This window comes from Oncorhynchus tshawytscha, linkage group LG06 (genome assembly GCF_018296145.1).
Source record: "Oncorhynchus tshawytscha isolate Ot180627B linkage group LG06, Otsh_v2.0, whole genome shotgun sequence".
Classification (NCBI taxonomy): Eukaryota; Metazoa; Chordata; class Actinopteri; order Salmoniformes; family Salmonidae; genus Oncorhynchus; species Oncorhynchus tshawytscha.
Window position 1 is genome coordinate 40,313,687 of NC_056434.1, and position 15,407 is coordinate 40,329,093.

The 15,407-nt window shown below is 42.3% G+C and overlaps 1 protein-coding gene across 3 annotated transcripts in view; it reads right to left on the bottom strand.

Moving 5' to 3' along the window:
* LOC112232084 (inositol 1,4,5-trisphosphate receptor type 2) overlaps positions 1–15,407 on the bottom strand; it is a 174,668-nt gene that overhangs the window by 141,375 nt on the left and 17,886 nt on the right. For all 3 annotated transcript variants that reach the window (XR_006083609.1, XM_042323248.1, XM_042323247.1), the window contains exons 2-7: positions 12,348–12,418; positions 10,261–10,379; positions 9,782–9,868; positions 8,862–9,020; positions 7,521–7,619; positions 4,287–4,370 (exon numbers count right to left, since the gene is read on the bottom strand). Coding sequence is in view for 2 of the 3 variants with exons in the window: in XM_042323248.1 (XP_042179182.1) it covers positions 4,287–4,370; positions 7,521–7,619; positions 8,862–9,020; positions 9,782–9,868; positions 10,261–10,379; positions 12,348–12,418 (619 nt within the window). In the remaining variant the exon portion in view is untranslated. The remainder of the gene's footprint in view (positions 1–4,286; positions 4,371–7,520; positions 7,620–8,861; positions 9,021–9,781; positions 9,869–10,260; positions 10,380–12,347; positions 12,419–15,407) is intronic.

Here is a 15,407-nt window from a genome sequence, read left to right on the forward strand (position 1 = left end):
TAATGACTCCAACCTAAGTCGAAGTTGGAAGTATACATAAACTGTACACACACACACTACCATTCAAAAGTTTTCGGTCAATGAGAAATGTCCTTGTTTTTTTTAAACAAAAGCTCATTTTGTTGTCCATTAAAATAACATTAAATTGATCGAAAATACAGTGTAGACATTGTTAATGTTGTAAATGAGACTATTGTAGCTGGAAACGGCAGATTTTTATGGAATGTCTACATAGGCGTACAGAGGCTCATTATCAGCAACCATCACTCCTGTGTTCCAATGGCACGTTGTGTTATCTTATCCAAGTTTATCATTTTATAAGGCTAATTTATCATTAGAAAACCCTTTTGCAATTATGTTAGCACAGCTGAAAACTGTTCTGATTAAAGAAGCAATAAAACTGGACTTCTTTAGACTAGTTGAGTATCTGGAGCATCAGCATTTGTGGGTTTGATTAGACTCAAAATGGCCAGAAACAAAACACCAGTCTCAACGTCAACAGTGAAGAGGCGACTCCGGGATGCTGGCCTTCTAGGAAGAGTTCCCCTGTCCAGTGTCTGTGTTCCTTTGCCAATCTTAATCTTTTCTTTTTATTGGCCAGTCTGATATGTCTTTTTCTTTGCAACTCTGCCTAGAAGTCTAGCATCCCGGAGTAGCCTCTTCCCTGTTGATGTTGAGACTGGTGTTTTGTGGGTACTATTTAATGAAGCAGACAGTTGAGGACTTGTAAAGCTTCTGTTTCTCAAACTCTAATGTACTTGTCCTCTTGCTCAGTTGTGCACCGGGGCCTTAGACTCCTGCTTCTATTCTGGTTAGGGCCAGTTTGCGCTGTTCTGTGAAGGGAGTAGTACACATCGTTGTACGAATTCTTCAGTTTCTTGGAAATTTCTCGCATGGAATAGTCTTCATTTCTCAGAACAAAAACAGACCGACAAGTTTCAGAAGAAAGGTTTTTGTTTCTGGCCATTTTGAGCATGTAATAGAACCTACAAATGCTGATGCTCCAGATACTCAACTAGTCTAAAGAAGGTCAGTTTTATTGCTTCTTTAAATCAGCACAACAGTTTTCACCTGTGCTAACAATTTCAAAAGGGTTTTCTAATGATCAATTAGACTTATAAAATGATCAACTTGGATAAGATAACACAACGTGCCATTGGAACACAGGAGTGATGGTTGCTGATAAATGTAGATATTCCATTAAAAATCAGCCATTTCCAACCACAATAGTCATTTACAACATTAATAATGTCTATACTGTATTTCTGATAAATTTTATGTTATTTTAATGGACAAAAAAAGGTGCTTTTCTTTAAAAAACTAGGACATTTCTGGGTAACCCTAAACTTTTGAAAGGTAGTGTATATTTAAAACATCCTGCTCTCTTAATTTCCATAATTAACCAATAATATTCGTAATAATGTAGGCAGTTCGTGCAAAGGATTGTTACCTCTAATCAGGATTGCCATTACAAAAATATATTTTTTGGCAAGCAATTATTATTTTAGCAAATAATTACTGTGATTCATCCTATATTTTCCCGAACATCTTTACTCCCTAGCAACAGTTGTTGGACACACACACTATCCCTTTCCCCCACAAACAACCATAAACTCAGATCATCAGCTCCCCATCTCTGAGACCAACTCAAGAAAAGACTTGATTTGCATATACTACATATACAGTTCTAGCTGTTTGAGAAGGCATGCAAAATAGAGCTAAAACAGGGAAATTTGATTAACCATTGCCAAGTACTAAGTGAAGGAGATCAGATACACCCCCTTCCCCTGAAACACACATGCTGGTCCCCCGCTGTGACCATCTTCCCCAAGCATCTCTGTGCAGTCAGACCTTTGATTATTTTGTGCCACCAGGGCCACAATAATATGCCCCCTCTCTGATTGTCAGAGTGTGACACCCTCCTCATGGGTTACTGCAGCCAATGTTGCCAGCACTGCCACTACCTGGGTGGGGGCACCCCACCGGAATCCCCACCGGCTAGGTATAAGGTCGTCAAGGTTCCCATTAGCAGCTTTGAGAATTTCCTTGTACATTATGCTCTCCCATCAGGGGGCTTTGGCTTTGTAAGACCAACCCTGCCAGGCAGGCTCAGAAACTTGAGAGCGGGGGTGCTGCTTTAGTCGGTCTCTGACCGCATTCATCTTTCTGATTTGGCTGCATACAGGCTACTTACAGTAGGCCCATAAAACATTATTATAACAATATAATATAACATATATATATATATATATATATATATATTACAATACAATATAACATTATTATTTTAAAGTATATCCCATATCTGCACAAAATTAAACGCTCTCACAACCCCTGCTCAAACACACCTGGGCTCCGGGATTTGCAACCATCATCCTTTTTCACTCACTAAACTCCACACTTTTCCTAACACAAAAACTCACCCCACCTTCCATCACAATACATACTTCGGAAAGTATTCAGACCACTTGAATTTTCCACATTGTTACGTTACAGCCTTATTCTAAAATGAATTAAATGTATTGTTTTCCTCGTCAATCTACACTCAATACCCCATAATGACAAAGCAAAAACAGGTTTAGACATTTTTGCTAATTATTAAAAAATCTTTTCATAAAAAATCCTACAATGTGATTTTCTGGATTTTTTTCTTCTCATTTTTGTCTGTCATAGTTGAAGTGTTCCTATGATGAAAATTACAGGCCTCTCATCTTTTTAAGTGGGAGAACTTGCACACTTGGTGGCTGACTAAATACTTTTTTGCCCCACTGTAGGTATTCAGACCCTTTACTCAGTACTTTGTTAAATCACATGTGGCCCGATTTCAGCCTCGAGTCTTCTTGAGTATGACACTACAAGCTTGGCACACCTGTATTTGGGGAGTTACTCTCATTAACCTCTGCAGATCTTCTCAAGCTCTGTCAGGCTGGATGTTAGATCGAGTTCAAGTCCGGGCAATGGCTGGGCCACTCAAGGGCATTCAGAGACTTGTCCCGAAGCCACTCCTGTGTTGTCTTAGCTGTGTGCTTAGGGTCGTTGTCCTGTTGGAAGGTGAACATTGGCCACAGTCTAAGGTCCCGAGTGCTCTGGATGAGGTTTTCTTTAAGGATCTCTTTGTACTTTGCCCCGTTCATCTTTGCTTCTATCCTGACTAGTCTCCCAGTCCCTGCCGGTGAAAAACATCACCACAGCATGATGCTGCCACCACCATGCTTCACCGTAGGGATGGTGCCAGGTTTCCTCCAGACGTGACGCTTGGCATTCAGGCCAAAGAGTTCAATCTTGGTTTAATCAGACCAGATAATCTTGTTTCTCATGGCATGAGAGTCCTTTAGGTGCCTTTTTGGCAAACTCCAAGCAGGCTGTCTTGCGCCTTTTACTGAAGAGTGGCTTCCCTCTGGCCACTCTACCATAAAGGCCTGATTGGTGGTGTTGCAGAGATGGTTGTCCTTCTGGAAGGTTCTGCCATCTCCACAGAGGAACTCTAGAGCTCTGTCAGAGTGATTGTTGGGATCTTGGTCACATCCCTATCCAAGGCCCTTCTACCCCAATTGCTCAGTTTGGCCGGGCGGCCAGCTCTAGGAAGAGTTTTGGTGGTTCCAAACTTCTTCCATTTAATAAGAATGATGGACTCAGTTTTCTTGGGGACCTTCAATGCTGGAGACATTTTTTGGTACCCTTCCCCAGATCTGTGCCTCGACACAATACTGTCTCGGAGCTGTACAGACAATTCCTTCAACCTCATGGCTTGGTTTTTGCTCTGACATACACTGTCAACTGTGGGACCTTATATAGACAGGTGTGTGACTTTCCAAATCATGTCCAATCAATTGGATGTAACACAGGTGGACCCCAATCAAGTTGTAGAAACATCTCAAGGATGATCAATGGACACAGGATGCACCTGAGCTCAATTTCGAGTCACAAAGAGTCTGAATACTTATGTAAATAAGGTATCTTTTTTATATTTTAATACATTTGCAAACATTCTAAAAACCTGTTTTCACTTTGTCATTATGGGGTATTGTGTGTAGATTGCTGAGTATTTTATTTGATACATTTTAGAATAAGGCTGCAATGTAACAAAATGTGGAACAAGTCAAAGGCTCTGTATACTTTCCAAAGGCACTGTATGTCTTCTGTTTCCTGCTATTTGTAAATCAAACAGTTGTAGCCTAAACGTGGGTGTGCAAGCAGAGCCCTCATCAATACACTGTGTACAACCCTCTGCATAAAAAAAGGTACGCATAGATGGGAAGCATTTAGGTAAGATAAAGTGCACTCACTCCTTTGAGGACGTCCTCTCTGTAGTCACTGAACTTCATGAACAGAGTGACCTTCCAGCTGGTGTTGCAGTTCAAAGCGTTCACCTACAGTTCAACCAAGGAGAGGAGCAGGGAGGAGCAACAGACTGTCATGACTATACAAATCTTTGCAGAGCCTCAGACACAATATACAGTGGGGAGAACAAGTATTTGATAACCTGCAAAATCGGCAGTGTTTCCTACTTACAAAGCATGTAGAGGTCTGTAATTTTTATCATAGGTACACTTCAACTGTGAGAGACGGAATCTAAAATCCAGAAAATCATATTGTATGATTTTTAAGTAATTAATTTTCATTTTATTGCATGACATAAGTATTTGATCACCTACCAACCAGTAAGAATTCCGGGTCTCACAGACCTGTTAGTTTTTTTTAAGAAGCCCTCCTCTTCTCCACTTATTACCTGTATTAACTGCACCTGTTTGAACTCGTTACCTGTATAAAAGACACCTGTCCACACACTCAATCAAACAGACTCTCCACAATGGCCAAGACCAGACAGCTGTGTAAGGACATCAGGGATAAAATTGTAGACCTGCACAAGGCTGGGATGGGCTACAGGACAATAGGCAAGCAGCTTGGTGAGAAGGCAACAACTGTTGGCGCAATTATTAGAAAATGGAAGACGTTCAAGATGACGGTCTATCACCCTCGGTCTGGGGCTCCATGCAAGATCTCACCTCGTAGGGTGTCAATGATCATGAGGAAGGTGAGGGATCAGCCCAGAACTACACGGCAGGACCTGGTCAATGACCCGAAGAAAGCTGGGACCACAGTCTCAAAGAAAACCATTAGTAACACACTACGCCGACATGGATTAAAATCCTGCAGCGCACGCAAGGTCCCCCTGCTCAAGCCAGTGCATGTCCAGGCCCGTCTGAAGTTTGGCAATGACCATCTGGATGATCCAGAGGAGGAATGGGAGAAGGTCATGTGGTCTGATGAGAGAAAAAAATGAGCTTTTTGGTCTAAACTCCACTCGCCGTGTTTGGAGGAAGACGAAGAATGAGTACAACCCCAAAAACACCATCCCAAACGTGAAGCATGGAGGTGGAAACATCATTCTTTGGGTATGATTTTCTGCAAAGGGGACAGGACGACTGCACCGTATTGAGGGGAGGATGGATGGGGCTATGTATCACGAGATCTTGGCCAACAACCTCCTTCCCTCAGTAAGAGCATTGAAGATGGGTCATGGCTGGGTCTTCCAGCATGACAACGACCCGAAACACGCAGCCAGGGCAACTAAGGAGTGGCTCCGTAAGAAGCATCTCAAGGTCCTGGAGTGGCCTAGCCAGTCTCCAGACCCGAACCCAATAGAAAATCTTTGGAGGGAGCTGAAAGTCTGTATTGCCCAGCGACAGCCCCGAAACCTGAAGGATCTGGAGAAGGTCTGTATGGAGGAGTGGGCCAAAATCCCTGCTGCACTGTGTGCAAACCTGGTAAAGAACTACAGGAAACGTATGATCTCTGTAATTGCAAACAAAGGTTTCTGTACCAAATATTAGGTTCTACTTTTCTGATGTATCAAATACTTATGTCATGCAATAAAATGCAAATTAATTACTTAAAAATCATACAATGTGAATTTCTGGATTTTTGTTTTAGATTCCGTCTCTCACAGTTGAAGTGTACCTATGATAAAAATTACAGACCTCTACATGCTTTGTAAGTAGGAAATCCTGCAAAATCGGCAGCGTATCAAATACATGTTCTCCCCAATGTATATACAAAAGTATGTGGACATCCCTTCAAATTAGTGGATTCCGCTATATCAGCCACACCCGCTGTCTACAGGTGTATAAAATAGAGCACACAGCCATGCAATCTCCATAGACAAACATTGGCAGTGGAATAGCCTTACCGAAGAGGTCGGTGACTTTCAACGTGGCACCGTCATAGGATGCCACCTTTCCAACAAGTCAGTTCATCAAATGTATGCCCTGCTAAAGCTCCTTCGGTCAGCTGTAAGTGCTGTTATTGTGAAGTGGAAACGTCTTGGAGCAACAACGGCTCAGCCGCAATGTGGTAGGCCACCCAAGCTCACAGAACGGGACCACCGAGTCCTGAAGCGCATAGAGCATAAAAATCTCCTGTCCTCAGTTGCAACACTCAATACTGAGTTCCACACTGCTTCTGGAAGCAAAGTCAGCACAACTGTTAGTCGGGAGTTTCATGAAAAGGGTTTCCATGGCCATGGCTTAAGATCACCATGAGCAACGCCAAGCGTCGGCTGGAGTGCTGTAAGACTCGCCATCATTGGACTCAGTGGAAACGCGTTCTGGATTGATTAATCACGCTTCACCATCTGGCAGTCTGACGGACGAATCTGGGTTTGGCGGATGCCAGGAGAACACTACCTGCCCAAATGCATAGCGCCAACTGTAAAGTTTGGTGGAGGAGAAAATGGTCTGGGGCTGTTTTCATGGGTCGGGCTAGGCCCCTTAATTCCATTGAGGGGAAATTTTAACGCTTCAGCACACAATGACATTCTAGATGATTCTGTGCTTCCAACTTTGTGGCAACAGTTTGGAGGAAGGCCCTTTCCTGTTTCAGCATGGCAATGCCCCAGTGCACAAAGCAAGGTCCATACAGAAATGGTTTGTTAAGATCTTGACTGGCCTGCACAGAGCCCTGACCTCAACCCCAATGAATACCTTTGTGATGAATTGGAACGTCGGCTGAGAGCCAGGTCTAACATCAGTGCCTGACCATACTAATGATCGTGGTTGAATGGAAGCAAGCCACTACAGAAATGTTCCAGCATCTAGTGGAACGCCTTCTCAGAAGAGTGGAGGCTGTTATAGCAGCAAAGGGGGACCCACTCGATATTAATGCCCATGATTTTGGAATGAGATGTTTGACAAGCAGGTGTCCACATACTACACGTTGTTCTGTAGTGTAGCTGCTGGTCAGCAGGTATGTCATACCTGCAACCAGAAAGTTTGTTTTTTTATGGACAGTGATAGTCGGAAGGTAGAGGGAGAGACAGAGTAGGGGCAGAGGTGGCATTCGTAACCCCTTTACCAGTGCCTGTGTGTGAGCTAGAGTCTGAGGCACTACCACTAGACTTAATGTTCTTAATAATACCTATAACCAGGCAGCTTTCAAAATGCATGTTATGATACAGTTGATTTAGCAAGTGGTTAGGGTTAGACGCGAGTGGTTAGGTAAAGTCGTTCAATGGATCGTACCTCTTTGCAGCCGGGGTTGTCTAGCAGCTCAATGTTGCTGGCGTGGAGAGGCTGTCCTGCATTCACAGGCATCAGGACCACCTTGTCTCCCACCACCACCTAGGGACCAAGCACACAGGTCAGACACTAGCATACACATTATAACGAAGAGAGTAAAGTAGAATAAAACATAATACACATGAGGCAGATCACAGGACAGAGGAATGAGATGACCTGACACACATCAAACAGCAAAGGTCCACAGTCACTCCCTGTCCCATGCAAAGGGTTACCCATCTATCTAGAGATAAGTATTCCCCACAACAATAGCAGATGAGCACAACCCATGGTAAAATGAAGGAAGTGTAGCCTGTGGGGTGTACACAGCGCATTGACATTCATTCATACAGTAATGTGTGTGGCAGCGGGAAATTGCTGAACGCAGTGTACTGTATGCACCATATAGTCTCAAGCATCTCCATTCAAACCACTTACATATCATAATAAACAGACTAAGTATCTATAGCATTGCTGTAATCTAAATTGCGCAGATCTTGTTAGTCAATAACAGTTAAGGGGGAAAGAATTGTAGAAGAGTCGTGGAAATGCAAACACGTACTTAAGTTTTTCCAATGCTCATGCAAAGCTAGTGCTACCATGCTTTCACAGCAAGTTTCATGGCCTAAACTTCCACCATGCACTTCAAACAAGAAGAATACCTTCCACCATAGGATGCTAAAAGCAAAAGGAGAGGAGACAACCAGTCGAGTTATTTCAGCAGGATGAAGACATTACGTTGACATGGACATAATACCAATCTAATTAAAACAGGACAATAGCAATATTTTTTTTCTTTTACCTTTATTTAACTAGGCAAGTCAGTTAAGAACAAATTCTTATTTTCAATGACGGCCTAGGAACAGTGGGTTAACTGCCTGTTCAGGGGCAGAATGACAGACTTGCCAGCTTGGGAGTTTTGAACTTGCAACCTTCCGGTTGCTAGTCCAACACTCTTAACCACTAGGCTACCCTGCCGACCCGATATATTAAGACAGCCCCTAAATTTTTTTTTTTTTTTTTAAGATTCTCACAACTTAAACATCTCAACCATACTGAGTTTCATCATGAGGTTTGGTTTGCCATAACATATCTATGATAAGTAGGGCTAGGAGTTGTTCCACGTTTGGTTACATGTTCAGGATTGCAGTGGCCTGTAGTTACAGTCAGGTCAGGACCCCTTATCATAAATATTCTCAGAGTAAGAGTGTAGATCTAAGATCAGTTTTGCTTTTCAGATCACAAATTATTACGATTGTATAGACAAGGGGAACTTGATCCAAGATCAGCACAAAAGGTACCTACATTATCACCCTCGCTGCGGAGCTTCCAGAAGGGCTGGATGTAGAACCAAGAGCCCTCATTGCCAGATGGGTCCAGAGACACACGCATGGCGTTCTTCTCCAGCAGCGCCGGCAGACGCTTGTTCACCGTCAGGTACTTGTTACTTTTAATATGCAGAAGCTGAGAGTGAAAAGAAAAATGGGGCCAATTCACGAGGACACATCATTCACAACACAAGGTCATGCACAAGGTCCCTGGTTCGAATCCCACCCAAACACCTAACTCTAATCTTTACCAAACCACATGTATTGCTAGGAAACAGTTACCGTATGAAATTGGTACTCTTTATTAAAGTGAGATTAAGGGCTAATTTATTATTTCAATTTGTTATGAGCTCAGAATTTGTCAATACTTTATTTGGAATTGACCACAAAATCCTTTCAATTCAGTTTCTGCTTGGCATTAGGGATCAGAACATTACCGAAATCCTATTTATCACATAAAATATTCTGTTTTCTGAATAGATCATTCAAATTGGCTTTAGCTTTAAAAATGCACACAAGAACACTAAATGAAAAAGGCTCATCTTTTAACAGCCAAATCACGTGGCAAGAGACTGGACCTGACCAAACCAATTCCTTTGAAATGCTTTAAAACAACAGTTTTAAGCCAAGTTGGAGGCCACGAACCTCGTGAAACCACATGGAACAAACCCGCAGTTGACTGAAAATTGAAAATGATACAAGTTCAATTTACTATGTGCCATACAAAATGTTGTCTGTTAAAGCACCTCATTGGCAATGTGAGGCACTAGAAGCCAGACTACAGACAGAAAGTCAGCCTTGGTAACAAAGTGAAAACATACACAAGGTTACGGGCACAAAGCAAACCGAGATATCGTCTCTGATAAGAAAGGGGAGTTGGCTGTAGTTGGCCGTTACCTGGATGACGTTACTGTACTTGACCACCTCTCCAAGCAGCTTCTTATTCTCGGTGTCGTTTTGCTTCTGTTCCAGTTCTGCTGCATGCTGGGAAATTAAGAAAAACGTGCTTGATGCTAACTACATTGTAGCCAGATTGTGCAGAATCACCGATCTACAAATCACGTTGCATCCCAAATGACTAATTCTTATGTGATCACCATCAGCGAATCTGTGCCTCGCCTTGCTCAAACTGATTCTGATTCCCTTAAAGCAGTGCTTGTCCATCCAAGTCCTGGGGAATCACAGGGTGTGCAGACTATTGTTCTAGCCCACTACTAACATACTTGATTAGACGAATCAACTGCAGTAATGATCAAGCCCTTGATTAGGTGAATCAGTTGTGTTCGTACTGGGATGGATCTAAACCCTGTACACCCTGTGGGTGTCGTGCCCAGGACCGTGAATGAATTACACTAGGACTTGGAGAAAGGTCATACCTGTAACTTCTTGAATAGGTCTGCTTCTGTGTAGTTGTTGCCTTGTTTGCCCTGTTTGGCCTTCCAGAACTGCTTCTGAGCCGAGTACCTGTTCATCGGACATACCTTGAACAGGCAGTCTGGAGAGAGAAAGAGAGATGAATAGTGGGAAAGAAATTGGGAGAAAAAGAGGAAGAAAGACACAAAGAAACAGAAAGGGAGGTGAGTGAGGAATACATATACATGCATCACACAGACAAACATACTACATATAATGTACACTGAATATAAATATAAACGCAACACAAAACAATTTCAAAGATTTTAATGAGTTCCAGTTCATATAAGGAAATACATTAATTAGGCCCTCATCATGGCTTAATGAGGTAAAAAAAGAAAAAAAAGATTCATATTGCATTTTAAGCGTTTATGAATTATAGGTTGGGGCGGCAGGTAGCCTAGTGGTTAGAGCATTGGACTAGTAACCGAAAGGTTGCAAGATCAAATCCCTGAGCTGACAAGGTAAAGATCTGTCGTTCTGCCCCTGAACAAGGCAGTTAACCCACTGTTCCTAGGCCATCATTGAAAACAAAGAATTTAGTTATATAGAAGGTTAAAAAAAAAAAAATCTATAGATTTCACATGACTGGGGATATAGATATGCATCTGTTGGTCACAGATTTAAATGTAAAGGTAGGGGCGTGGATCAGAAAACCAGTCCGTTTCTGGTGTGGGCACCATTTGCCTCATTCAACGTGCAACATCTCGTTTGCATAGAGATGATCAGGCTGTTTATTGTGGCCTGTGGAATGTTGTCCCACTCCTTTTCATTGGCTGTACAAAGTTGCTGGAAATTGGCGGAAACTGGAACATGCTGTCGTACAAGCCTATACACAGCATCCCAAACATGCTCAATGGGTGACATGTCTGGTGAGTATTCAGGCCATGGACGAACTTGGGCATTTTCAGGTTCCAGGAATTGTGTACAGATCCTTGCAACATGTGGCCGTGCATTATTATAGTGAAACATGATGTGATGGCTACGGATGAATGGCATGATAATGTCCCTCAGGATCTCTTCACGGTATCTCAGTTCATTCAAACTGCCATTGATAAAATTAAATTGTGTTTTTGTCCATAGCTTATGCCAGCCCATACCATAACCACACCGCCACTGTGGGGCACTCTATTCACAACGTTGACATCACCAAACCTCTCTCCCACACAACCTCTCTGCCCGGTACAGCTGAAACTGGGGTCCATCTGTGAAGAGAACACTTCTCCAGCGTGCCAGTGGCCATCAAAGTCAAAGTCAGTTAATGACACCGAACTGCAGTCAGGTCAAGACCCTGGTGAGGACGGCGAGCACGCAGATGAGCTTCCCTGTGATGGTTTCTGACAGTTTGTGCAGAACTTCTTCGGTTGTGCAAGCCCAGCTTCATCAGCTGTCTGGGTGGCTGTTCTCAGAAGATCCTATACATTTTAGAGTGGCCTTTTATTGTCCCCATCACAAGGTGCACCTGTGAAATTATCATGCTGTTTAATCAGATTTTTGATATGCCACACCTGTCAGATGGATGGATTATCTTGGCAAAAGATAAATGCTCACTAACAGGGATGTAAACATTTCTGAGAAATAAGCTTTGTGCATATGGAACATTTCTGGGATCTTTTATTTCAGCTCATAAAACATGGGACCAACACTTTACATGTTGCACTTATATATTTTTTCAGTGTAATTTGCATGGCAGTGTGTCACTAACTGACTTGAGTGTGTGACTGGGTGGGGGTATATAGCATGTGTGTGGTTTGTGGCTGTTTACTCAATGGGATTCTATAAAGTCAGTTAAACACTTAAACCTCATCCTATAAACCACACTGTTAAAACAACATGGGGCTATAGTGGCCTGCTAGGCCTTGGGAGGGTGTCGGTGTGTGTGTGTGTGTGTGTGGACTGCAGTAACTTTGGCACGCTCCACTACTAAACTGCCCATCACTGCTAACTTGGCAGAAAAGCGGTGAGTTAATTCAATCAAATACAACAACTATAGGAGTTACAACGCAGTCCTCTGCGGTTGGCCAGCTAGTCATTGACTCCTCCCACTCACCTCTGAACTTTTTGGGCGGAATGGCCAGGTCTCCTGCGTCCGGCTGCACCACACACCTGTCATCAACAAGCCTGGGAAGAACACAAAAACATCCTACATCACACACACCATTTTAGTTTTTTTTAATAGAAATTTCATTTAACATTTATGTCAATTACCTAAAAATGTTTCAATTCTTTTCATATTCGCATGTTGTAGCTTCGACCAGGTTTTCCCAAACTCGGTCCTGGGGCCTCCCCCCAAGGTGTAACGTTTTGGTTTTTGCCCTGGCATTAGCTGATTCAAATAACCAACTCATCATCAAGCTTTGATTATATGAAAAGCAGCTACGTAGTGCTAGGGCAAAAAACTAAAAACATGCACCCAGGGGGGGCCCCAGGAGAGTTTGGGAAAACCTGCAAGGCTTAGACCCTATTTTACGTCTGAGGTTTTTGTGTTGTGCCCGCCCTCGGTTGAGACATTTTTTATTATTTGTGTGTCATGTTTTGGCTGATCAATATACTAACATTGGAATAAAATAGAAATGTCAACTTTCAAATGGTACCACAAAGATGGTTGGAGGTCCAGACATCAGAGAAAGAAATAGAAATATAGATAACAGAATAGACATGACCATTTAAGTTGACATTCAACGCGGTGGGTGGACTGGCAGTCATCTTTGTGGTAGTAATTAGAAGTTAGTTTAATTTCAATGGGGTACCAGATATGCAAAATGGGTATACTTTGAGCACCATTATTTCCTGAATGTTGTGTAATAATTAGGTCCAAAAAGGACCCTTTCTGGCCACTTCTTCCATGGGCAAACATGTATGGAATTTGTTTAAATCAAAAGACATGCTGTCAAGAACTGATTGATTTCAAATGGATTTACCCACTACCAACATACAGGGAACTGCCAAAATAAAGATAACAGTTGAGTAAATGAGATGGATAAAGTATATTGAAAGCTGGCACTTCCACACAGCTGTGGTCCCTGAGGTAATTAAGCAATTAACATCCGATCATGCTTAGGGGCATGTATAAAAGTGCAGGGCAGGCCCAGTTGCTCATTATTTTGGCTACCATGGCTAGAAGAGATCTTCATGGCATTGAAATAGGGGTAATTGTTGGGGCACATTTGACGGGAGCATCAGTGACGAAGACTGCTCAACTTGCGGTTTCACGATATGCCATGGCTATTTCAGTCACCAGATCTCAACCCAATTGAACACTTATGGGAGATTCAGGAGTGGCGCCAAAATGCCAAATGATGGAATTTCTCGTGGATAAACAGTGTCGCATCCCTCCAATAGAGTTCCAGGAACTTGTAGAATCTATGCCAAGGCACATTGAAGCTGTTCTGGCGGCTCGTGGTGGCCCAGCACCTTAATTAGATTAGGACACTATGTTGGGGTTTCCTTTATTTTGTCAGTTACCTGTAGCATGTAAGGAAGAAATCGGCACGCATCGCATGTGATGCTCTTTATTGGATGTCATGTTGAATTCAGAGCATTGCCAGGATTCATTATTGTGTAACTAACTATAACAGATAGTTACTGTGTTCTACAATGATAACTGGGCCAGTATACAAAAAGCGCTAGAGCATGTGTGCTGATCGAGTATCGGGTTGACACCTATCTATGTAATCATATTAATTCAGATCTAAAATACAACAACTGATCATAGATCAGCACTAATACTCTAAGATGCTTAGTGAATACAGGCCCTGGTCTAGTTGAAAAGGAAACTGTCGATTGTGTAAATGCTGTGGTGGGGCACAGGCTGGTGCGGCCACAGGAAAAGCGCATGGCTTCTGTGTGTGACTGATAAGGCCTAGATGTTGATGGGTTAACATCTAACTGCCTTGTTTCCGCACCGCATGCCTGGCTTTTGCAGTCAATGTCTAAATTTGCTATGTAACCAGCCCACCAGCCTGCCACAGCAATTGTTTTCTGACAATTTACAAAAAAAACATCTTCAGAATTTTTTTTTGACTGTATTTGACTGACACTCTCCATCCAACTATGTGTCCGTGTTTACTAAATTCCCACAGGTTTTGAAACCACAAGATCAACTAAACATGATTCTGTTGGCAGAGAATGTGCCGCTGTTCTTCACTTCTAGCTTTTATAGGGCGGCGCACAATTGGCCCAGTGTTGTCTGGGTTAGGGTAGGGTTTGTCCGGGGTAGGCCGTTATTGTAAAAAAGAATGTTCTTAACTGACTTTCCTAGTTAAATAAAAGGTTAAATAAATGGTTTTAAAATAGGACCTGGCTACATCCTGTAAAAGACTGTGTTATTCTAAAACGTGACATCTTATGCTAGCCTCGTCACAGATCTGTTTGTACTCTCTTGCCAACTCCTTCGGTGGTCATTGTAATGCCCAATTGACCATATACAGTGCATTTAGAAAGTATACACACGCCTTGACCTTTTCCACATTTTGTTGTTTTACAGACTGAATTAATAATAGATTAAATTGAGATTGTTTCACTGGTCTCCACACAATACCCCATCATGTCAATTTGGAATTGTTTTCAGAAATGTTTACAAATTAAATGCTGAAATGTCTCGAGTCAATAAGTATCCAACCCCTTTGTTCTGGCAAGCCTAAATAAGTTCAGGAGTAGAAATGTGCTTAACAAGTCACATAATAAGTTGCATTGACTAATGGCAGTAATAGTTTAAACATGATTTTTGAATGACTACCTAATCTCTGTACCCCACACATACAGATCCCTCAGTCGAGCAGTGAATTTCAAACAGAGTCAACCACAAAATACAGGGGAGGTTTTCCAATGCCTTGCAAAGGACACGTTGGTAGATGGGTCAAAACATATATTTTTTAAAAGCAGAGATTGAATATCCATTTGAGCATGGTGAAGTAATTAATCACACTTTGGACAGTGATACAAGGCATCCAGTCACTACAAAGTTACAGGTGTCCTTCCTAACTCAGTTGCTGGAGAGAAAGGAAGCCTCTCAGGGATTTCACCATGATACCAATGGTACTTTAAAACAATTACAGAATTTAATGGCTATGATAGGAGAAAACAGAGGATGGATCAACATTGTAGTTAA